Raw genomic sequence first — 15,445 nt, 5'->3', positions numbered from 1 at the left:
AGCTGAACCCATCCCTGCCAGGAGATTCTGGCTCAATGGATTTGAGCTCTGCAGCTCTGGATGTTGAAGTGTCCCTGGGCAGAGTGCCAGGGGCAGGAGACCTGCAGGGACCTTCAGGGGATTGCAGGGTCCAAACTCTAATCCAGGGCTTGGTATTTTAATGAACTACAAAAAAGGAAAAAAAATCACATAGACTAATGTGTTTTGTTATGCAGTTTTCCATTACTGCAATATTTTTGCCAGATTTCTACAGCATGAAGAAAATGCCAAGCACAAGGCTACAGCAGTGAACATTTCCTTTTCCAGAACTCAGCACTGCCTCTGAACCAAGAAACTGAAAACAACAATCTGCTTTTGATATCCACTCTGAAAGCATAACATGAAGTTTTTCTACATCCAAAAGCTCAGGCTGGCTTTTTACAGTTTCCAGCTGCTGGAAATCACAGCATTCCACACAAACATGAGGCTCTGGTGGTTTGCGCTGGGCAGGACACAGAGCACGAGCCCCAAAGCCCAGGGACAGGCTGGAGGGCTTTGGGCTGCCTGCTTCAGGATGACAAGTCAGGCAGTGCAGGGAAACATAAAACACACATCAGAAATAAACAGCACACCCAAAGGGCACGGCATAAGCATGAAAGGGTTATTTTAAAACACTGCCTGTTGAAAAAAACAACAATCCATCACTGGAGAGGTTATGTGCAGCCCCAGCCAAACTCATGTCTGCTTAAAGAAACACATCAAGGTGCAGCACTTTAATATGAAAAAAGGAGAGGGGCCAGAAGGTTTTGAGGAGCATTTTGATGTTTAAGGGAGTTTCTCAAAATGAGCTGAGGTTAACACTGAAACTAAATTTTTATCTGCAAAGTGGCTGAAGCAAAGGTGGCACTTCTACATTAAGTCTGAAGTTTGGTTTTGAAATCCCCCAAACAGGACCAGCAAAGAAGACAACACAGACCCCAAAAACAAGCTCAGCAGGGTTTATCCCCATGCAGTGCTTCACATGGATCCATTTCCACTGTTTATGACCCTTCCCAACACAATTCTCCCTTTGACAGATGTAGGGCATGAATGCAAGTGCCTTGTGTACTTACAGAGAGCAAGGGTCCTCCTCAGTGAGATCAGACAGGAAAACATTGGCAAAGTGGATGAAGAGGGCACCTATAGCTTGCTTGGAGGTATCATAAAACCTGGAGGGAAAACCAAGATTTTTCTGGAGGAGTTATGGAGGGAATTTTATTTCTAGGGAACACCAGCTACTTTATGGAGGTTTCCTTGGGAAGCAGCAGCACATTTCATTTAACAATTAAATGTCATACAGGATACACAGGGGGCCTAGAAGATTGTTAGTATAAGAGAAAAAATATTATAAACAGTATTTTCAAGTTTGAAATGAAAAATCTCACCATATCCTCCAGGGACGCCTCTCTGCCTTTGGTTCCTTAAATCGTTTCACTGCAAAGAGAATGAGAGAGGCTCCATCACCCAGATGAACTCTCCCTGTGTGCATCCTGCACCCACCTTCACTGCAAAAACAGCCCAGAAATCCTGCAGGACCCTCAGCATCTGCAAATGCAAAGTTGAGCAAAGCCAAAGGACCTGCCCAGGGCAGGGGTGGAATCCCTGCAAGTGTCCAAAAGACACAGGTGTGGTGTTTAGGTGTTGGATCCCAGAAACCTGGGGGTTTTGAGCTTTCTGTGCTTTCTGACACTGACACCCCAGCAGAACACTGCTTTGGACCTGAGGCCTTGGAGAAGGCTCCAAATTTGAGTGATGGAGTTAAAATCACAGGGGTGTAGTTAAATAGAAGTGTGTGATTTCACATGGTGAAGGGTTTGGAATTTGGGGTTTTTAGAATACAGTAATAGCTGTCTGAAAAGATGGAGGATTTTGGGTGTTGTCTCTTTTCTGTCTTCTCCATGGTTTCAGGCAGTAGTTTCTGGTTGGACAGTCAGTGCTGCACTGCAGGTCACAGGTGCTTGGGTATTGGATCAAAAGTATAAATAATACAGGTGTTAGTTGTTTATTGTACTATTTAGCTTTAAAAGACTTTGTAACTAGCTAGGTTCAGCTCCATTTTCACTCACTTTTAGCTGGTAGCTACAAGTGTTACAGAACTCTCTGTACTCTAGATAAGATTTAATAAACAACCAAGTCCAAACACCAGAAATTTGTCTCCTTTGTGTTTTTAATCCTGACTCTGAGTGAAGACAGAAGAAAATGAAGACAAGCCACTAATGAGGTGATGCAGATACCACATTTACACTCAGGGACACAGGTGAGGGGTGGGCTTGGCAGTGCTGGGTTAATGGTTGGAGGTTGGACTTGATGATCCTGGGTGGCTTTTCCAACCACAATGATTCCATGATTCTGTTCTCTGGCCTGGATGCAAACCAAGCAGAGGCAATGCCTGCACCCATGGATCAGCAGGGTGGACAGCAGAGGGGTTTGGAGAGAGGTGTGTGCTCCTGGCATCCCTCAGCACCAGCATTCCTGTGCCATGGGGAGTGTCTGACCCTGGGAATGCTCAGGGAGGGGTCATCACCTCCTACCTGCCCCAATCATCCTCACAGGTAACTGGAAATTACAGCAGTGGCAGTGAAGGAGCTCTTCATTCCTTGAAAACACACAGGGTCAGGTCCCTGCTCTGCTCTCTCCAGCTGTATTTGAGCACTCAGCCTGCCCCCAAAGGGCAGCCTGGGCTCCTTCCCCTGGGAAATGCCCTCCTGATCCAACATGGAAGGATGCAGGGACTTCCTGAAGGAGCCTTGACATTTCAACAGTGCAGCTTGGTGCTGTTTCACTGGCAAGGTGACAGGGCAATAGAGGAAAAGACAAGGGTGATAGGGCAATGAGGAACTTTTTTTTAGCTAAAAGAAGAGATATTTAGACTGGATATTGGGAAGAAATTCTTTACTGTGAGGATGGTGAGGCACTGGAACAGATTGCTCAGAGAAGCTGTGGCTGCCCCATCCCTGGAAGTGTCCAAGGCCAGGCTGGATGGGGCTTGGAGCAGCCTGGGATAGGGGAAGGTGTCCCTGCCATGGCAGGGGGTGGAACTATCAAGATAGTCTGCAAGGTCCCTTCCAACCCAAACCATTCTCCAATCTCCCCTAATCCCAGGACTTCAGTCAGGAACAGCAGGGCTTTGGTGTCAGTCTCAAATCCACAGAAAACCAGCACAGCAATGACCTGGTCCATTATGGCCAGTAATGAGCAACAAGGCATCAGTCAAGCTACACCAGACACTGCTGCAGCAGTCTGTCCTATCCCTGTCCATAAAACCCCTGGTTTCCCTCATCCAGCTGAATCCCACCATGAGATATCCCTGCAGCAATGACTTCCCTCAGCACAGACACATCCTTCAAAGGCCAATTTTCATTTCACCTACCCAACAGCATCACAGCCACAACCAGCCAAGTGGCCAGAAGTGTTCAAACCAACCCTCAAGCTCATGGGGGCAAGGAGCACAACGCTGCAGAGAAGCTCTTGGAGGGGTCTCCAGGCCACCAGGTCAGCCAGCTGACCACCAGCCCAACCCCAGGAGCACCAGGGGTGATTTTCATTATTTTCTTAATGAGAAGTGACATGTTATGTATCCACAGCCACTCAGGCTGGAAATACAGTAATTCAGTGTGATAAGATGACAAGTAAGAGGTAAGAAGTTAATGGTGTGGTGCCTTGTTGAACACAGCTTGTCATGCCTCATTAGATTTAAGAGAGTTATCTGAGACTGTGTAATTATCAGAGACGGTAAAACTGTTGTATTAAAGATAAAAGCTAGTATTATAGAGAAATAATTAACTGCTTAATAGGGCATTTACTGTGCAGAGCTGCAGCAGGCTGTCTCCAAATTAAACCAGAAATCCAGCCAAGATTACCAGAGCTTAAACAGGGAGCAGAGTTGTTTGGTAGCTGTGACCTGGGGCTAGGGGGGGATGTTAAATCCACACAGGAGCAGCACCACATCTCTGAAGACTCCAGGAGATGATGGAGCCCTCCATGAAGCAGCACTTTGTGCTAAGTGAGCACAGCAGGGCTCTGCAGACTGAGGAAAAGCTTCCCTCTCCTCTTCCAAACACCACAGAGCCAAGCCCTGGCATGCACAGGCTCAGGCTCAGCTGGATCAAGTCTGGAGAAAGGCTAAAATCTCCTCTGTTCTTCTCAAAATGTGTTTCCATTCACTGCAGTCCACTCAGCTTTCCACCAGCTGTAGGTGGGTTTGTACCTAGCTCAGACAGATCAGTCCATCCTTAATATTTACTTTAAGAAAAGTTATGTGTGCCATCAAGGAAAAAAAAAAAGTGATATTTGAGTTCTATCACCTATGACCAAATTAAACTCCATAAAAACACATTAAAGAAATTAAAAATGCTGCATTTCACTGCACACAAGAGTTGCACAAGATTGAAAAAAAACAGATTGAAAATGAAACTGGAATGTACCTGGTCTGTAGCAGAAGGCACCAGGAATTTGTCTTCCCAACAGTTTTCCCAACCACAGTGTTGGATGTTTTAATGCTGCTTCCCCTCTGTGCTAAGCAAGCTGCCTCATGCAAGGAACCAAAATTATTGCACATCTTGGGAAGAAATTGTTCCCTGTGAGGGTGGTGAGCCCCTGGCACAGGGTGTCCAGAGAAGCTGTGGATGCTCCATCCCTGGGAATGTTCAAGGCTGGATGGGGCTGGAGCAATCTGGGCTAGGGGAGGGTGTCCCTGCTGATGGCAGGGGTGGAGCTGGATGATGTCTAAGCTCCAACCATTCTGTGATTCTGAGATTCTGTAAGAGGCAGGAGAAGGGGACCCAGGTCTGTCCCATTAAACACGAGCAGAGCCCACTGGGATGGTGCCTGCCTCCTGCAGGGTCTGCCCCACTCCAGCCCTGCAGACAAAAAGCTGTGAAGCTGAACCAAAAGGGAAGGAAGATGAGTGACAACTTGAGAGATCCCCTGCCCACGGCAGAGACAGGGTAGGGCAGGAAACAAAATGCTTCCCAGCCCTTCCTCTCCAGCCATGGACAACAAAGATCATACATGCTTGAAGTTCCCTCAAACCACCAGGCTGGGTGGAAGCTGACATCTGAGTGAGAACCTGTGAAATGTTGAAAGAAAAATAAAAAATTTGCTGGAGTCTTTCAATGTAGATCTGGAAATAGAAAGCTAGAAGATAAAAGCACAATGACAGCTGTCCTCACTCTTTTTCCAGGGTAATACAGAGGTTAATATTCATTATGGTGTTATTTTGATGCAGTAGGAAGGGGACAGACAGCTTTGCCTGCCCTTGACAAAAACAAATGCTGTGAAGTTACCAGAGCTTACCACAGCCTACTTCTGCTTTTAAATGAATTCTCTGATTATAATAATTGGTTAAAGGAAGGGCAGCAGCAACAACAGCCCCATCCCCCTGTGCTGTTCCTCACCCATGCTGGAGCATCCTCCCTGCATCCCCACTGATCCCACACTGCATTCAGGCAGATCTGCTGCAGATTTATGCATCAGCACAGGTACAAACCCCTGATTCAGGCAGGATTAGCTGCAGCATCAACCAGCTGCTGGTCAGCCAAACAGGCTACCAGGTCAAACAGGCTACCAAACCAAACAGGTTTCTACAAAATTAGAGGGGGAAACTTATTTCCCTAGGATATGGTTAGAAATGCTTGGCTGAGAGCCAGACCACCTCCCTGACAAATCTTACTGCCATCAACCACAGGATTCTGAATTTGAGGTTTGGGAGGGAGGTGTTGACTCAACAGACAAAACTTTTGGGATTTGATTTACAGGGATCCAAGCCTGACCCCGCTGAGCTCAGCAGCAGGCCTGGGGATGGATATTTTACATGAACCTGGTATGGGAAGCACTTTTAGATGCATTAATGCACCTAAATTGTGAAAAGTCCACCAAAAATAAAGTCTGAAATTCCCCAAAGTGATGATACTGCTACCTGCTTTTAAGAAGGGACTAAATTGACTGCTATAAATCCCATCCCACCAGCAAGAGGGTCAGGACTTTATTTCTGGCCTGTGCCAAAGAGCACTCAGAGCTACTGTACCAGGGAGGAAACAGAAGCTCTTCCCCTGCCAAACCTCTGTGTTATTTTCAGCAGTACACTCTCCAATAACATATTTCAACCTATTTTGCAGGACACACCCTTTCCCAGGCTCTCTCCAAGCCCCAGGCAGGAAAGAAGCCAACATGCAGGATACAGAGCCAAAACCCTGGGGTCTGCACTATTCTTAGCCCGAGCATGCAGCCATCAGACAGCTCGACCCCAGACACAATGGGAGGAAGCAGCAGCCACTGTTTGCAGAGAGCAGCCAGCAAAAGTGTGAAACCTGTATCCCCCATCAACTCAGGGAGCAGCAAAAGTCCTGGTTTTCCTCCTCAGAACAGCTGTCAGGGGTTCGATGACACAGCTGCTGCTGACTTCCACCCCAGGTCTGCACTAGGTGTATTTAATCATTCCAAAGAGCCTTGTACCACTGATATGAGAATGAAAGCACCTCTAGCAAAACTGGCAGAGGAAGGGACAGAAATGGAGATTGTGTTCATGGAATCACAGAATGGTTTGATTGGAAGGGTCTTTAAAGACATCTTGCTCCAACTCCCTGCCATGGGACACCTTCCACCAGCTCAGGCTGTTCAGGAGCCTCAGCTGGAACATTCATCCTTCTGGAGACTCCAACTGCCCTAATAAACCCACAGAGGCATGGCTCTCAGTTTTGAGCTCTACCCTTTGTGTCTTATTTTCACACAGATTTTTAAAGCTGTTATTTTAGCCAAGTGCCAGGTGGTCACCAACCAAAGCTGTGAGATAACAAGCACCAGTCAGGCTTTGCACACTGAGAACAGAACATGTTATCTGCTGACACAGTGGGTCCTACAGGACACCTGGACTGGGGCTGGGCTCCAACTCCAGTGCAGAGCATCCTGAGGGGGCAGTTGTGACTCCCTCTATATAAAGCATCACTGCATTGCAAGACAGTCCCTTGAAAAAATGGAGTTTGGACAAGGAAAGATAAAAGTAAGACCATAAAATCCAAGATCATTAAGAGAACACCACCTGAAGAATGAAGAGAGCACAAGCAGTTATCCTAGAATCACAGATGGTTTGGGTGGGAAGGAACCTTGATGATCATCTATTTCTATCCCTTTTAGCATTAAAGACAGCATTTTATCCAAACCCAACTTTTATCATTAAAGTCTCTCTGCCATACAGATTTCTTACAAATGCTGTTAAAAAAAACAGCAGGAAATTTAACAGACTCCTTAAAGCTTTGCACGCTCCACCTCCTAATTATAAAAGATTTATTTCCCTGTAGTTTCTTGTCGTGTTAAGTCACCCACAACATCAGCTGCTCACCACACACTGCAGAACCAACTCAGCCAGGTGCAGGGTGCTCAGCTGCCTGTGGATCACAGGTAACTTCTCACAAAGCTCATTCCTCATCTTCCCCATCCCCTTTGTTCTCCCAGGAGCCTCCCAGTCCCTGCTCAGCTTCCAGAGGTGACGGCCAAGGAGAGGTCAGAGCAATCAACAGCTGCAATTCAAAAGCTTTGTGCCAAGCTGTGTGCAGCTTAATGAAGCACACCGAGTGTGCTGCACAGACCTTCCAGCCCACAAAGTGCAACACATGTGCTCCAGCTCATCCAGTTTTCAGATGCACTGAAGCAGAAGAGAAACATGCTGGGAGCCCTGCCATGTGCAGCTCGTGTCTTAACCCACAGACTTACATGTAAATCAGCAAGGACCCAGACTGCACCCTGCCACAGACAGTTAACCTCTGTGGCTTTCTTTTTCTCTAGAGGGAAAAGCATTTGCAGGGGTGAAGTTGGAATTTAGATGTTCTTGTGTGTGAACAATAAAAATCACACAGTTATGCACTTGTGTGATAGCAAGCACAGCCAGCAGAGCCTGCCTTGGGCATGGTAAGCCTGCAGTGTTTTTGTGTTTTGGGCAGATGTATTTCAGGACAGAATGGAAGTCTGAACAGATCAAGTGCTCTAGCATCTACTTCTTCTTTTTCTTGACATGGACCCACACTTCCACCCATCTTTATGAGGTATATTCAGTGTAAAGTCAAAACACAAACCAGAAAGCACTTGGGATACTTCTGAAGCACAGAAACAGCACTTCACTTAAACTATGCACAGCAACCACCCTGAACCTAGCACTGGGGCAGAATCACAGGATGGTTTGTGTTGTCCTTTGATGGTCATCTCATTCCAACCCCCTGCCATGGACAGGGACACCTTCCACCAGACCAGGTTGGTCAGAGATGCATCCAACCTGACCTTGAATGTTTCTAGGGACAGGGCATCCATCATCTCTGTTTCAGTGTTTCAGCACCCTCACTGTAAAAAAAAAAATTAAAATTATTCTTGTATTTATTCTAAATCCATCCTCTTTCAGTTTAAAACCAACGCCCCTTTTCCTATCACTACAGGGCCCAGTAAAAAGTCACAAAAGGTGGGTCAAGTTTGATTTATCTGGTGGAGATGAGTGCAACAGCTTCTGTGAATCCCTAAATTCAGACACTTCTCAACATGAGGATGCTCTCTCCCATTTCACCATCCAGGAGAAAATCAATATTGAAAGCTCAGCTGGAAAATTCACAGGGATCAAGAAAACACAGACCACAGAGCAAGGGGATACTTCTGATGTTTTTTAACAACTGTTTTCTACCCCACAGACACTATTCCTTTTACAGGAAATCTGGTAAATTCCTATTCTGTGGCTCTGCCTCAGGACAAGCTACCTGGACCAGTGCCTGAAACCACCCCAGGTGCCAACAGAGCATCTCCAGCACCAAGTCCTGCCTGGGGTCAGCACCAGGGTCCTACTGCAAACCACTCTGCCTTCCTAAGGCTAAACTCAAGGCAAGATGTGCTGGAGGATGTGTCCAGCAGTGACATGTAAGAGGAGAGAGGGACACTGCTGTCATGTGAGGCAGGATCAAGACATTTTCAAAAGTAAAACTGGAAACCAGATTTTCCACTGGGTTGTGGGAGCTCAGTCCAGTCCAACTCTCCTTGCCTGGCAGTATGAGTGTTTTCCAAGAACAAAATCTATTTTCATACCAACATCACAAGTGCTACTGCACCTCATTCAGCAGCTCAGAGGGCTGCCAAGACAGTTTCAGAAAAAGAAAAAACTGGAAGAGAAACAAATGTTCATGCATGCCCTCAACCCTATTCGTGGTAGAGTAGAAAATGAGTATACCAGCTCCAGGGAAAACTTTCCATTCACAGTGGAGACAAAAATTCTTCAACTCCCCAAATTAATTTCTCCTGCACTCCAGTTAATTCACAAAAAAAGGCTACAGATGTGATTTGGACAAAAGATCTTCCCTCATTTCAAAGAGTTTTGCTGTCCCTTGTGCAAACATGGACAACTTTTGCTAGTCTAGAACCCCTTCCTCAAAAGAGGAAAGGAGGTTTCAATGAATAGCAGCAACTCAGAATCACACCCAGCCCTGCAGCTGAGGTAACTGCAAGAGCTTTCTCCACTCAGCTGAGTGATGCTCAAGGAAAAGCATTACAAACTGCTTCAGATGGGATTGCACAATCATCCCCACTCCTCAGGGTCCTGACCTCCCCAGGGGATGTTCTTGCACAGGAATCCAGATTGACACACACAAATACTGCTGGGCTCCCCTGCCTCTGCTTTCCAGTGTCTGTGTCCCAGCTCTAGCTCTGTCCTTACACCCAAAATGTCTCCAAAGCCTCCCCAGGCAGGTGGAAAGGGTAACACCTCTTGGCCACTTGACTCCCAAATGGGGCAGAACTGCAGCCAGAGCCAGCCCTGGTCATACTGGGATTAAGTTTGACTACACCCTTAAAGGCCTTGCTGGAACAGCAAGACAGTGTTTGTAGGCTGAAATGAGCTGCCACCACTATTGCTCATGGGGGTTGACAGAATAACAAAATCCCACTCAACAGCTGTCCTGACTCCCTGCCAAGGCTGGGCGTCATTCACCTCTGTTTTCACCACACACAGGACTCATTTCACAAATCCACTGCAATTGGGAGCAACCACCCCACTCAATCATTCAAGACTAATTTCCTCCTCTTTTAGGTTTTCCTACCAGGTTGGCTGGAGAGAACCTTTCCACAGCCCCAAGAAACACAAACTCAATGGCACAAATTGCTTTGATAAAAACAAACTTATCCTCCCTGCAATGGCCATGCTGGGACCCACATTCTGGAGGGGTACTCTGAGCACACCCCACACACACACACCTGCAAAACTTTGCAGAATGTCACATTAACATAGCATTACACATCTCATAACACATAACATTATTGTTAGTCTGAGTTCCTCTACATGTTTTCAACAGCTGTGAACAGTTCCTGCACAATTTGGAAATCTTACCTACCCAAATCCAGGTGTTCCTATAGCTGAGCTGGTACTTTAATGTGGAAGGAATGGAAAAGGCATTGGTTTGGGTTTGGACAGGAATTCTGTAACATTGTTTTGGGTCAGAAGGGACCTTAAAGAACATCCAGTTTTAAACCCCTGCCATGGGCAGAGACACCTTCCACTGTGCCAGGCTGTTCCAAGCCCTGTCCAACCTGGCCTTGGACACTTCCAGGGATGGAGCATCCACAGCTTCTCTGAGCAATCTGTTCCAGTGCCTCACCACCCTTATGGACCTTATTTCCATTTATTAACCTGTGGCCTGCAACATCCAGAAATCACAGTAATAAACCCAACAGAAACACACCAAGAACATCACAGTACTGAAGGAAAGAAGTATTGAAGGGCTGACTCCAACAACAGCAACACCCCAAACTCTACATGATGCAGTCACCCAGCTGGGACTGCCTGGGTGGGTGCAATGCAGATGCAACCAAAGTTCCCAAAAGTTCTTTGTCTCAGCTCCAGAAGCTCCCACACTCCCAGACACTCCTTCTCCTTCCCAGAAAGCTGCCAGCTGAATGTGCCACAGAAACAACCCAAAAGCTGCAAGTTGCTGCCCAGCACAAAGCTGTTGGTGAGCCCATCACCATCACTTGGGGTAGGAGCCAGCACACCAAGAGCCCTCCAGCAGACCCAAGGAAGGCTCCAGCAGACCCAAGGAAGGCTCCAGCAGGAGCTGTGTGACTGGGGCACAGATAGGGACCAGCTGGGGTGGATTAGGGACCACCAGCCCAGCTGCAGCCAGAGGAGGTGCTGGGGGTGGGATCCCAGGGCTGTAAACACATCTGCCCTTGGGGTCCCAGCCAGCAGTTCCTCCTCAACAAAACCACACAGGACCAGCTTTTGGTTTCTCTTTGTTAGCTAAGAGGTTGTAATAGTCACAGAAATACTAGCCCTTACATCAGCAATTAGCCTGGGGTTGATTTTCTATCTATCTCGTCCACAGAGGTATTCCAACATGATTTACCACTGATTTTATGGGACACCCCATGGAGTTTATGGGACAATTAACCCACATGCATGCATCACTAGGGGGAAGAGGAACAGAAAACGAAATCACTACTATTTTTACTGTCGATATTTGGTGAAACACAAGCAGTGGCATGTTGCAATTGGGCTGCTCCAGCTGGAATAAAGTATCAGCTATCGCTGGAAGAACTCGCTGCAGTTTTCTCTGGCAGCCTGGTGTTAACCACAGAGCTGGAGCCTTTGAAAATGCTTTCCAAAAGGCAGAGGGGGGCAGGAGAACCTCCAAATCTGCAGCTACTCAGCCAGAAAACTTGGAAGTTTCGGTTCACTGTCACCACAGGCTTTTACACAAGGAAAACAGATCGAGTTCTGGCATGTTGATTCAACTTGTGCTAAACCACTTAACCCTGAAGAGCAGCAACACACGCGTTGCTCTGAGCAATCACAGCTGCAGCACAAACAACAGCAAATCTTCACGGCTCTTTCAGCCTCAGCGTTCCCCACCTTTTCACAGGATGGCAGAATCACTGAGGGTGGAAAACACCTCTAATATTAAATCCAATCATTAACCCAGCGCTGCCAAGCTCTCCGTTAAACCACGTTCACACATTTTTAAATCCCTCCCGGGACGGTGACTCCAGGGCAGCCTGTTCCAATGCCTTCCCCTTGCGGGGAAGAAGCTGTTCCAAATATCTCAATTTTTCTGCAGTGTAACTTAAGGCTGTTCTCTCTGAACCCGCAAATCACACCCCGGGATTTTCTCCCTCCTGAACTGATTTCTCCCGCTACCATCCCTTCCCAGAAAACAGCAAAACACGTTCTCTCTGGAACTCCTTCCCCAGCCGCTCAAACCCTAAAACTTCGCTCAAGTCCTGAAACTTGGCTGAGCCGAAACGAAAATCAAACACCAGAGTATCACCGCCCCGTTCTCGCCAGCTCCTCCCCGGCAACTCGCGGGGGTTACACCAAATGTTTTGGGGTTTTTTTACCCTTCATTAAAATTTTCTAAGTGACTGAGCAATGGCTCACAGCAGCTTACAGCCGCGGAGCTTCATTCCCATCAGATTAGGGACTTTTGAAGAAGGAGCATCTGGCGCTGTAGCCGCCGGCTCGGGCACATGCACAGCCCCAAAACCCACCGGGACTGCACCAAACCCGGAGATTTCGGGAGCGAACCCACCCCGAGCGGCACCGAGATCCCCCCAGCCCCGGGGTACTCACGCATGAGGGTGCTGAAGGCGCAGAGAGCCAGCAGCGCCTGCAGCAGCACCCCGAAGCGCCCCAGCAGCGCTCCGCTGCCGCAGCCGTGCGCCGGGCGGGGACGGGCCATGGAGAGCCGGGATCCGCCGGGATCCGGGCAGGGAAATGCGGGGTAACGGCGGGGACCAGCGCGGCTGAGAACGGCGATGGGGATGGGGATGGGGACGGGACAGCCCCGGCCCCGCCGCGCACAAAGGCGGCACCGAACCGCCCCCGGAGCGCCCCGCCCGCAGCACAGAGCGGGGCGGGGCGGGGGAGACCGGAGAGGGGTGGGAGGGATGGGGTGGGAATGGGGATAGGGATGGGATGGGGAGAAGGGACAGGGAGGGGGACAGAGACGGGGCTGTGGAAAAAGTTAGAGTTGAGAATACAGAGGGAACAGAGAGACAGAGACAGGGATGGGGATGAGGATGGGGAGAAGGGACAGGGAGGGGATCAGAGATGGGAGTGTGGAAAAGTTGGAGATGAGGATACAGAGGGAATAGAAAGAGAGACAGAGGGATGGGGATGGGATCAGAGACAGGGGTGTGGAAAAAGCTGGAGGTGAGGATACAGAGGAAACAGAAAGACAGAGGGATGGGGAGAAGGATGGGGATAAGGGACAGGGAGGGGGACAGAGACGGGGTGTAGAAAAAGTTAGAGATGAGAATACAGAGGGAACAGAGAGACAGAGACAGTGGGATGGGGATGGGATCAGAGACAGGGGTGTGGAAAAAGTTGGAGATGAGGATACAGAGGGAAAAGAAAGACAGAGGGATGGGGATGTGGATAGGGATGGGGATAACGGACAGGGATGGGATCAGAGATGGGAGTGTGGAAAAGTTGGAGATGAAGATACAGAGGGAACAGAGAGACAGAGGGATGGGGATGGGGAGAAGGGACAGGGATGGGATCAGAGATGGGGGTGTGGAAAAGTTGGAGGTGAGGATACAGAGGAAACAGAAAGACAGACAGAGGGATGGGGATGAAGATGAAGATGGAGATAGGAATGGAAATGCAGCTGAGTTTGGGATGGGGATGAGGATCAGGACGGGTGGAGATGTGGAAAAAGTTGGAGATGAGGATACAGAGGGAACAGAGAGACAGAGGGATGGGGATGAAGATGAAGATGGAGATAGGAATGGAAATGCAGCTGAGTTCGGGAGAGGGATGTGGAAAAAGTTGGAGATGAGAATACAGAGGAGACAGAGACAGACAGAGACATGGGGTTGAAGATGGAGATAGGAATGGAAATGCAGTTGAGTTCGGGATAGGGATGGGGAAGGGTACAGGATGGGGACAGAGACAGAGATTGGGATGTGGGAGAAGTTGGAAATGAGGATACAAAGAGGATAGAGATAGAGATGGAGACAGACAGGCATGGGGATGGAGTTGAGTTTGGGATGGGGATGTGGAAAAAGTTGGAGATGAAGATACAAATGGGACACTGAGACAGAGAAGGATGGAGATGAAGATGGAGATGGAGTTGAGTTCAGGATGGGTATGAAGATCAGGACAGGGATGGGGAAAGGGACAAGGATGGGGACAGAGATGGAGATTGGGATGTGGGAGAAGTTGGAGATGAGAATACAAAGGGGACAGATACAGAGATGGAGACAGATGGGGATGGGGATGGAGATGAGTTGGGGATGGGAACAGGGACAAATACAGAGGTGAGGATGTGGAAAGGGTTGGAGATGGGGATGCAGTGGACACAGACATTGAAACAGATGCAGCCATGGGACTGGGTATGGAGATGGGGACAGGAATGGGGATGGAAATGGGAATGGAGATGGAGTTTGAGATGGGGATGAGTGTGGTGATAGGGGAGGGGACAAGGATGGGGACAGAGATGGAGATGCAATGGGAACAGGCAGAGAGAGGCATGGAGATGAGGATGGAAATTAAGATTGGATGTGGAAGGGGTGAGAGGTGGAGATGCAATGAGGATGAAGATGGAAACAGGTGGGGATGAGGACAGAGATAGAGGTGGGGATGATTGTGGTGAAGAGTTTCAGGTGCTGGGATGTGGAGGGCCCAGCAGAGCTTGGGTTGCCCTGGCTGGAGAGGTCCTTGCAGAGTTTGGGATGACTGGGGAGGGTTGGAGGGACACTGGTCAGGATTGGGGTGCCAGCCTGAGGGGCTCCAGCAGGGATGGGGGTGCTGGGTTTGGGGGGTCACAGCAGGGTTTGGGGTACCAGGCTGGAGAGGATCCCAGCAGGATTTGGAGTGCTGGGCTGGGGGTAGTCCTGGTGGGATTTTGGGTCTGCTGATGTGGTTGGGTTCTCAAACTGCAGCCTCAAATCTCTTTTTTTGCTTCTCTGTTGCCACCCACCTCTACAGGCTCTTCCCCACAGGGCAGGTTTCATTTTCTCTTTCTTTTCAATACCCTTGAGGCCATCTTTAGGAAGCACTGGGGTCCCACAGTGGAATTTCCCTCCCTGATTTTGCAGGGTAGGAGCTTGTGTTTAGTTACAAAACCAGAGAAGCTGCAAATCTTATCCTGTCATATGACTCTGAGTGATGGCCTTAGAAAGCAGTAAATGTTATGAGAAAAGAAAGTCATGGGAGCTGGCCTGCTTCCCAAAAAGGTCCAGTTTACAACACAGGAGGGAATTGTGTTGTTCCTGGGCTTGGGAATCCCCTGTTCTGGAGAGGTCATTAGTGCCAGGCAGTTTAGGCTGGAGCCCTGTCCCTCCTCAACTCAGTCAGCACATCACTGAAATAACAAAAATAGTCCTTCCTCTATTTTTTTTAATTTATTTTTTTTTCCCCCAAGGGTGAATAGAATTTTGGGTTGATAGCTGTTCACTTAGCTCACTG

General features: G+C 48.4%; 1 protein-coding gene across 1 annotated transcript in view; it reads right to left on the bottom strand.

Annotated features, from left to right (window-relative positions):
• Positions 1-12,804, bottom strand: part of LOC116995493 (store-operated calcium entry regulator STIMATE-like) — a 29,091-nt gene extending 16,287 nt beyond the window's left edge. Inside the window, exons 1-3 of the mRNA XM_033058274.1 lie at positions 12,605-12,804; positions 1,404-1,452; positions 1,092-1,187 (exon numbers count right to left, since the gene is read on the bottom strand). Coding sequence (XP_032914165.1) covers positions 1,092-1,187; positions 1,404-1,452; positions 12,605-12,713 — 254 coding nt within the window. The 5' untranslated portion in view covers positions 12,714-12,804. The remainder of the gene's footprint in view (positions 1-1,091; positions 1,188-1,403; positions 1,453-12,604) is intronic.
• Between the last annotated feature and the right edge of the window lie 2,641 nt (positions 12,805-15,445).

Source organism: Catharus ustulatus, chromosome 4, assembly GCF_009819885.2.
Source record: "Catharus ustulatus isolate bCatUst1 chromosome 4, bCatUst1.pri.v2, whole genome shotgun sequence".
NCBI lineage: Eukaryota > Metazoa > Chordata > Aves > Passeriformes > Turdidae > Catharus > Catharus ustulatus.
Note: the sequence above shows the minus strand (reverse complement) of the source record. Positions and strands in the feature narration are given on the sequence as shown.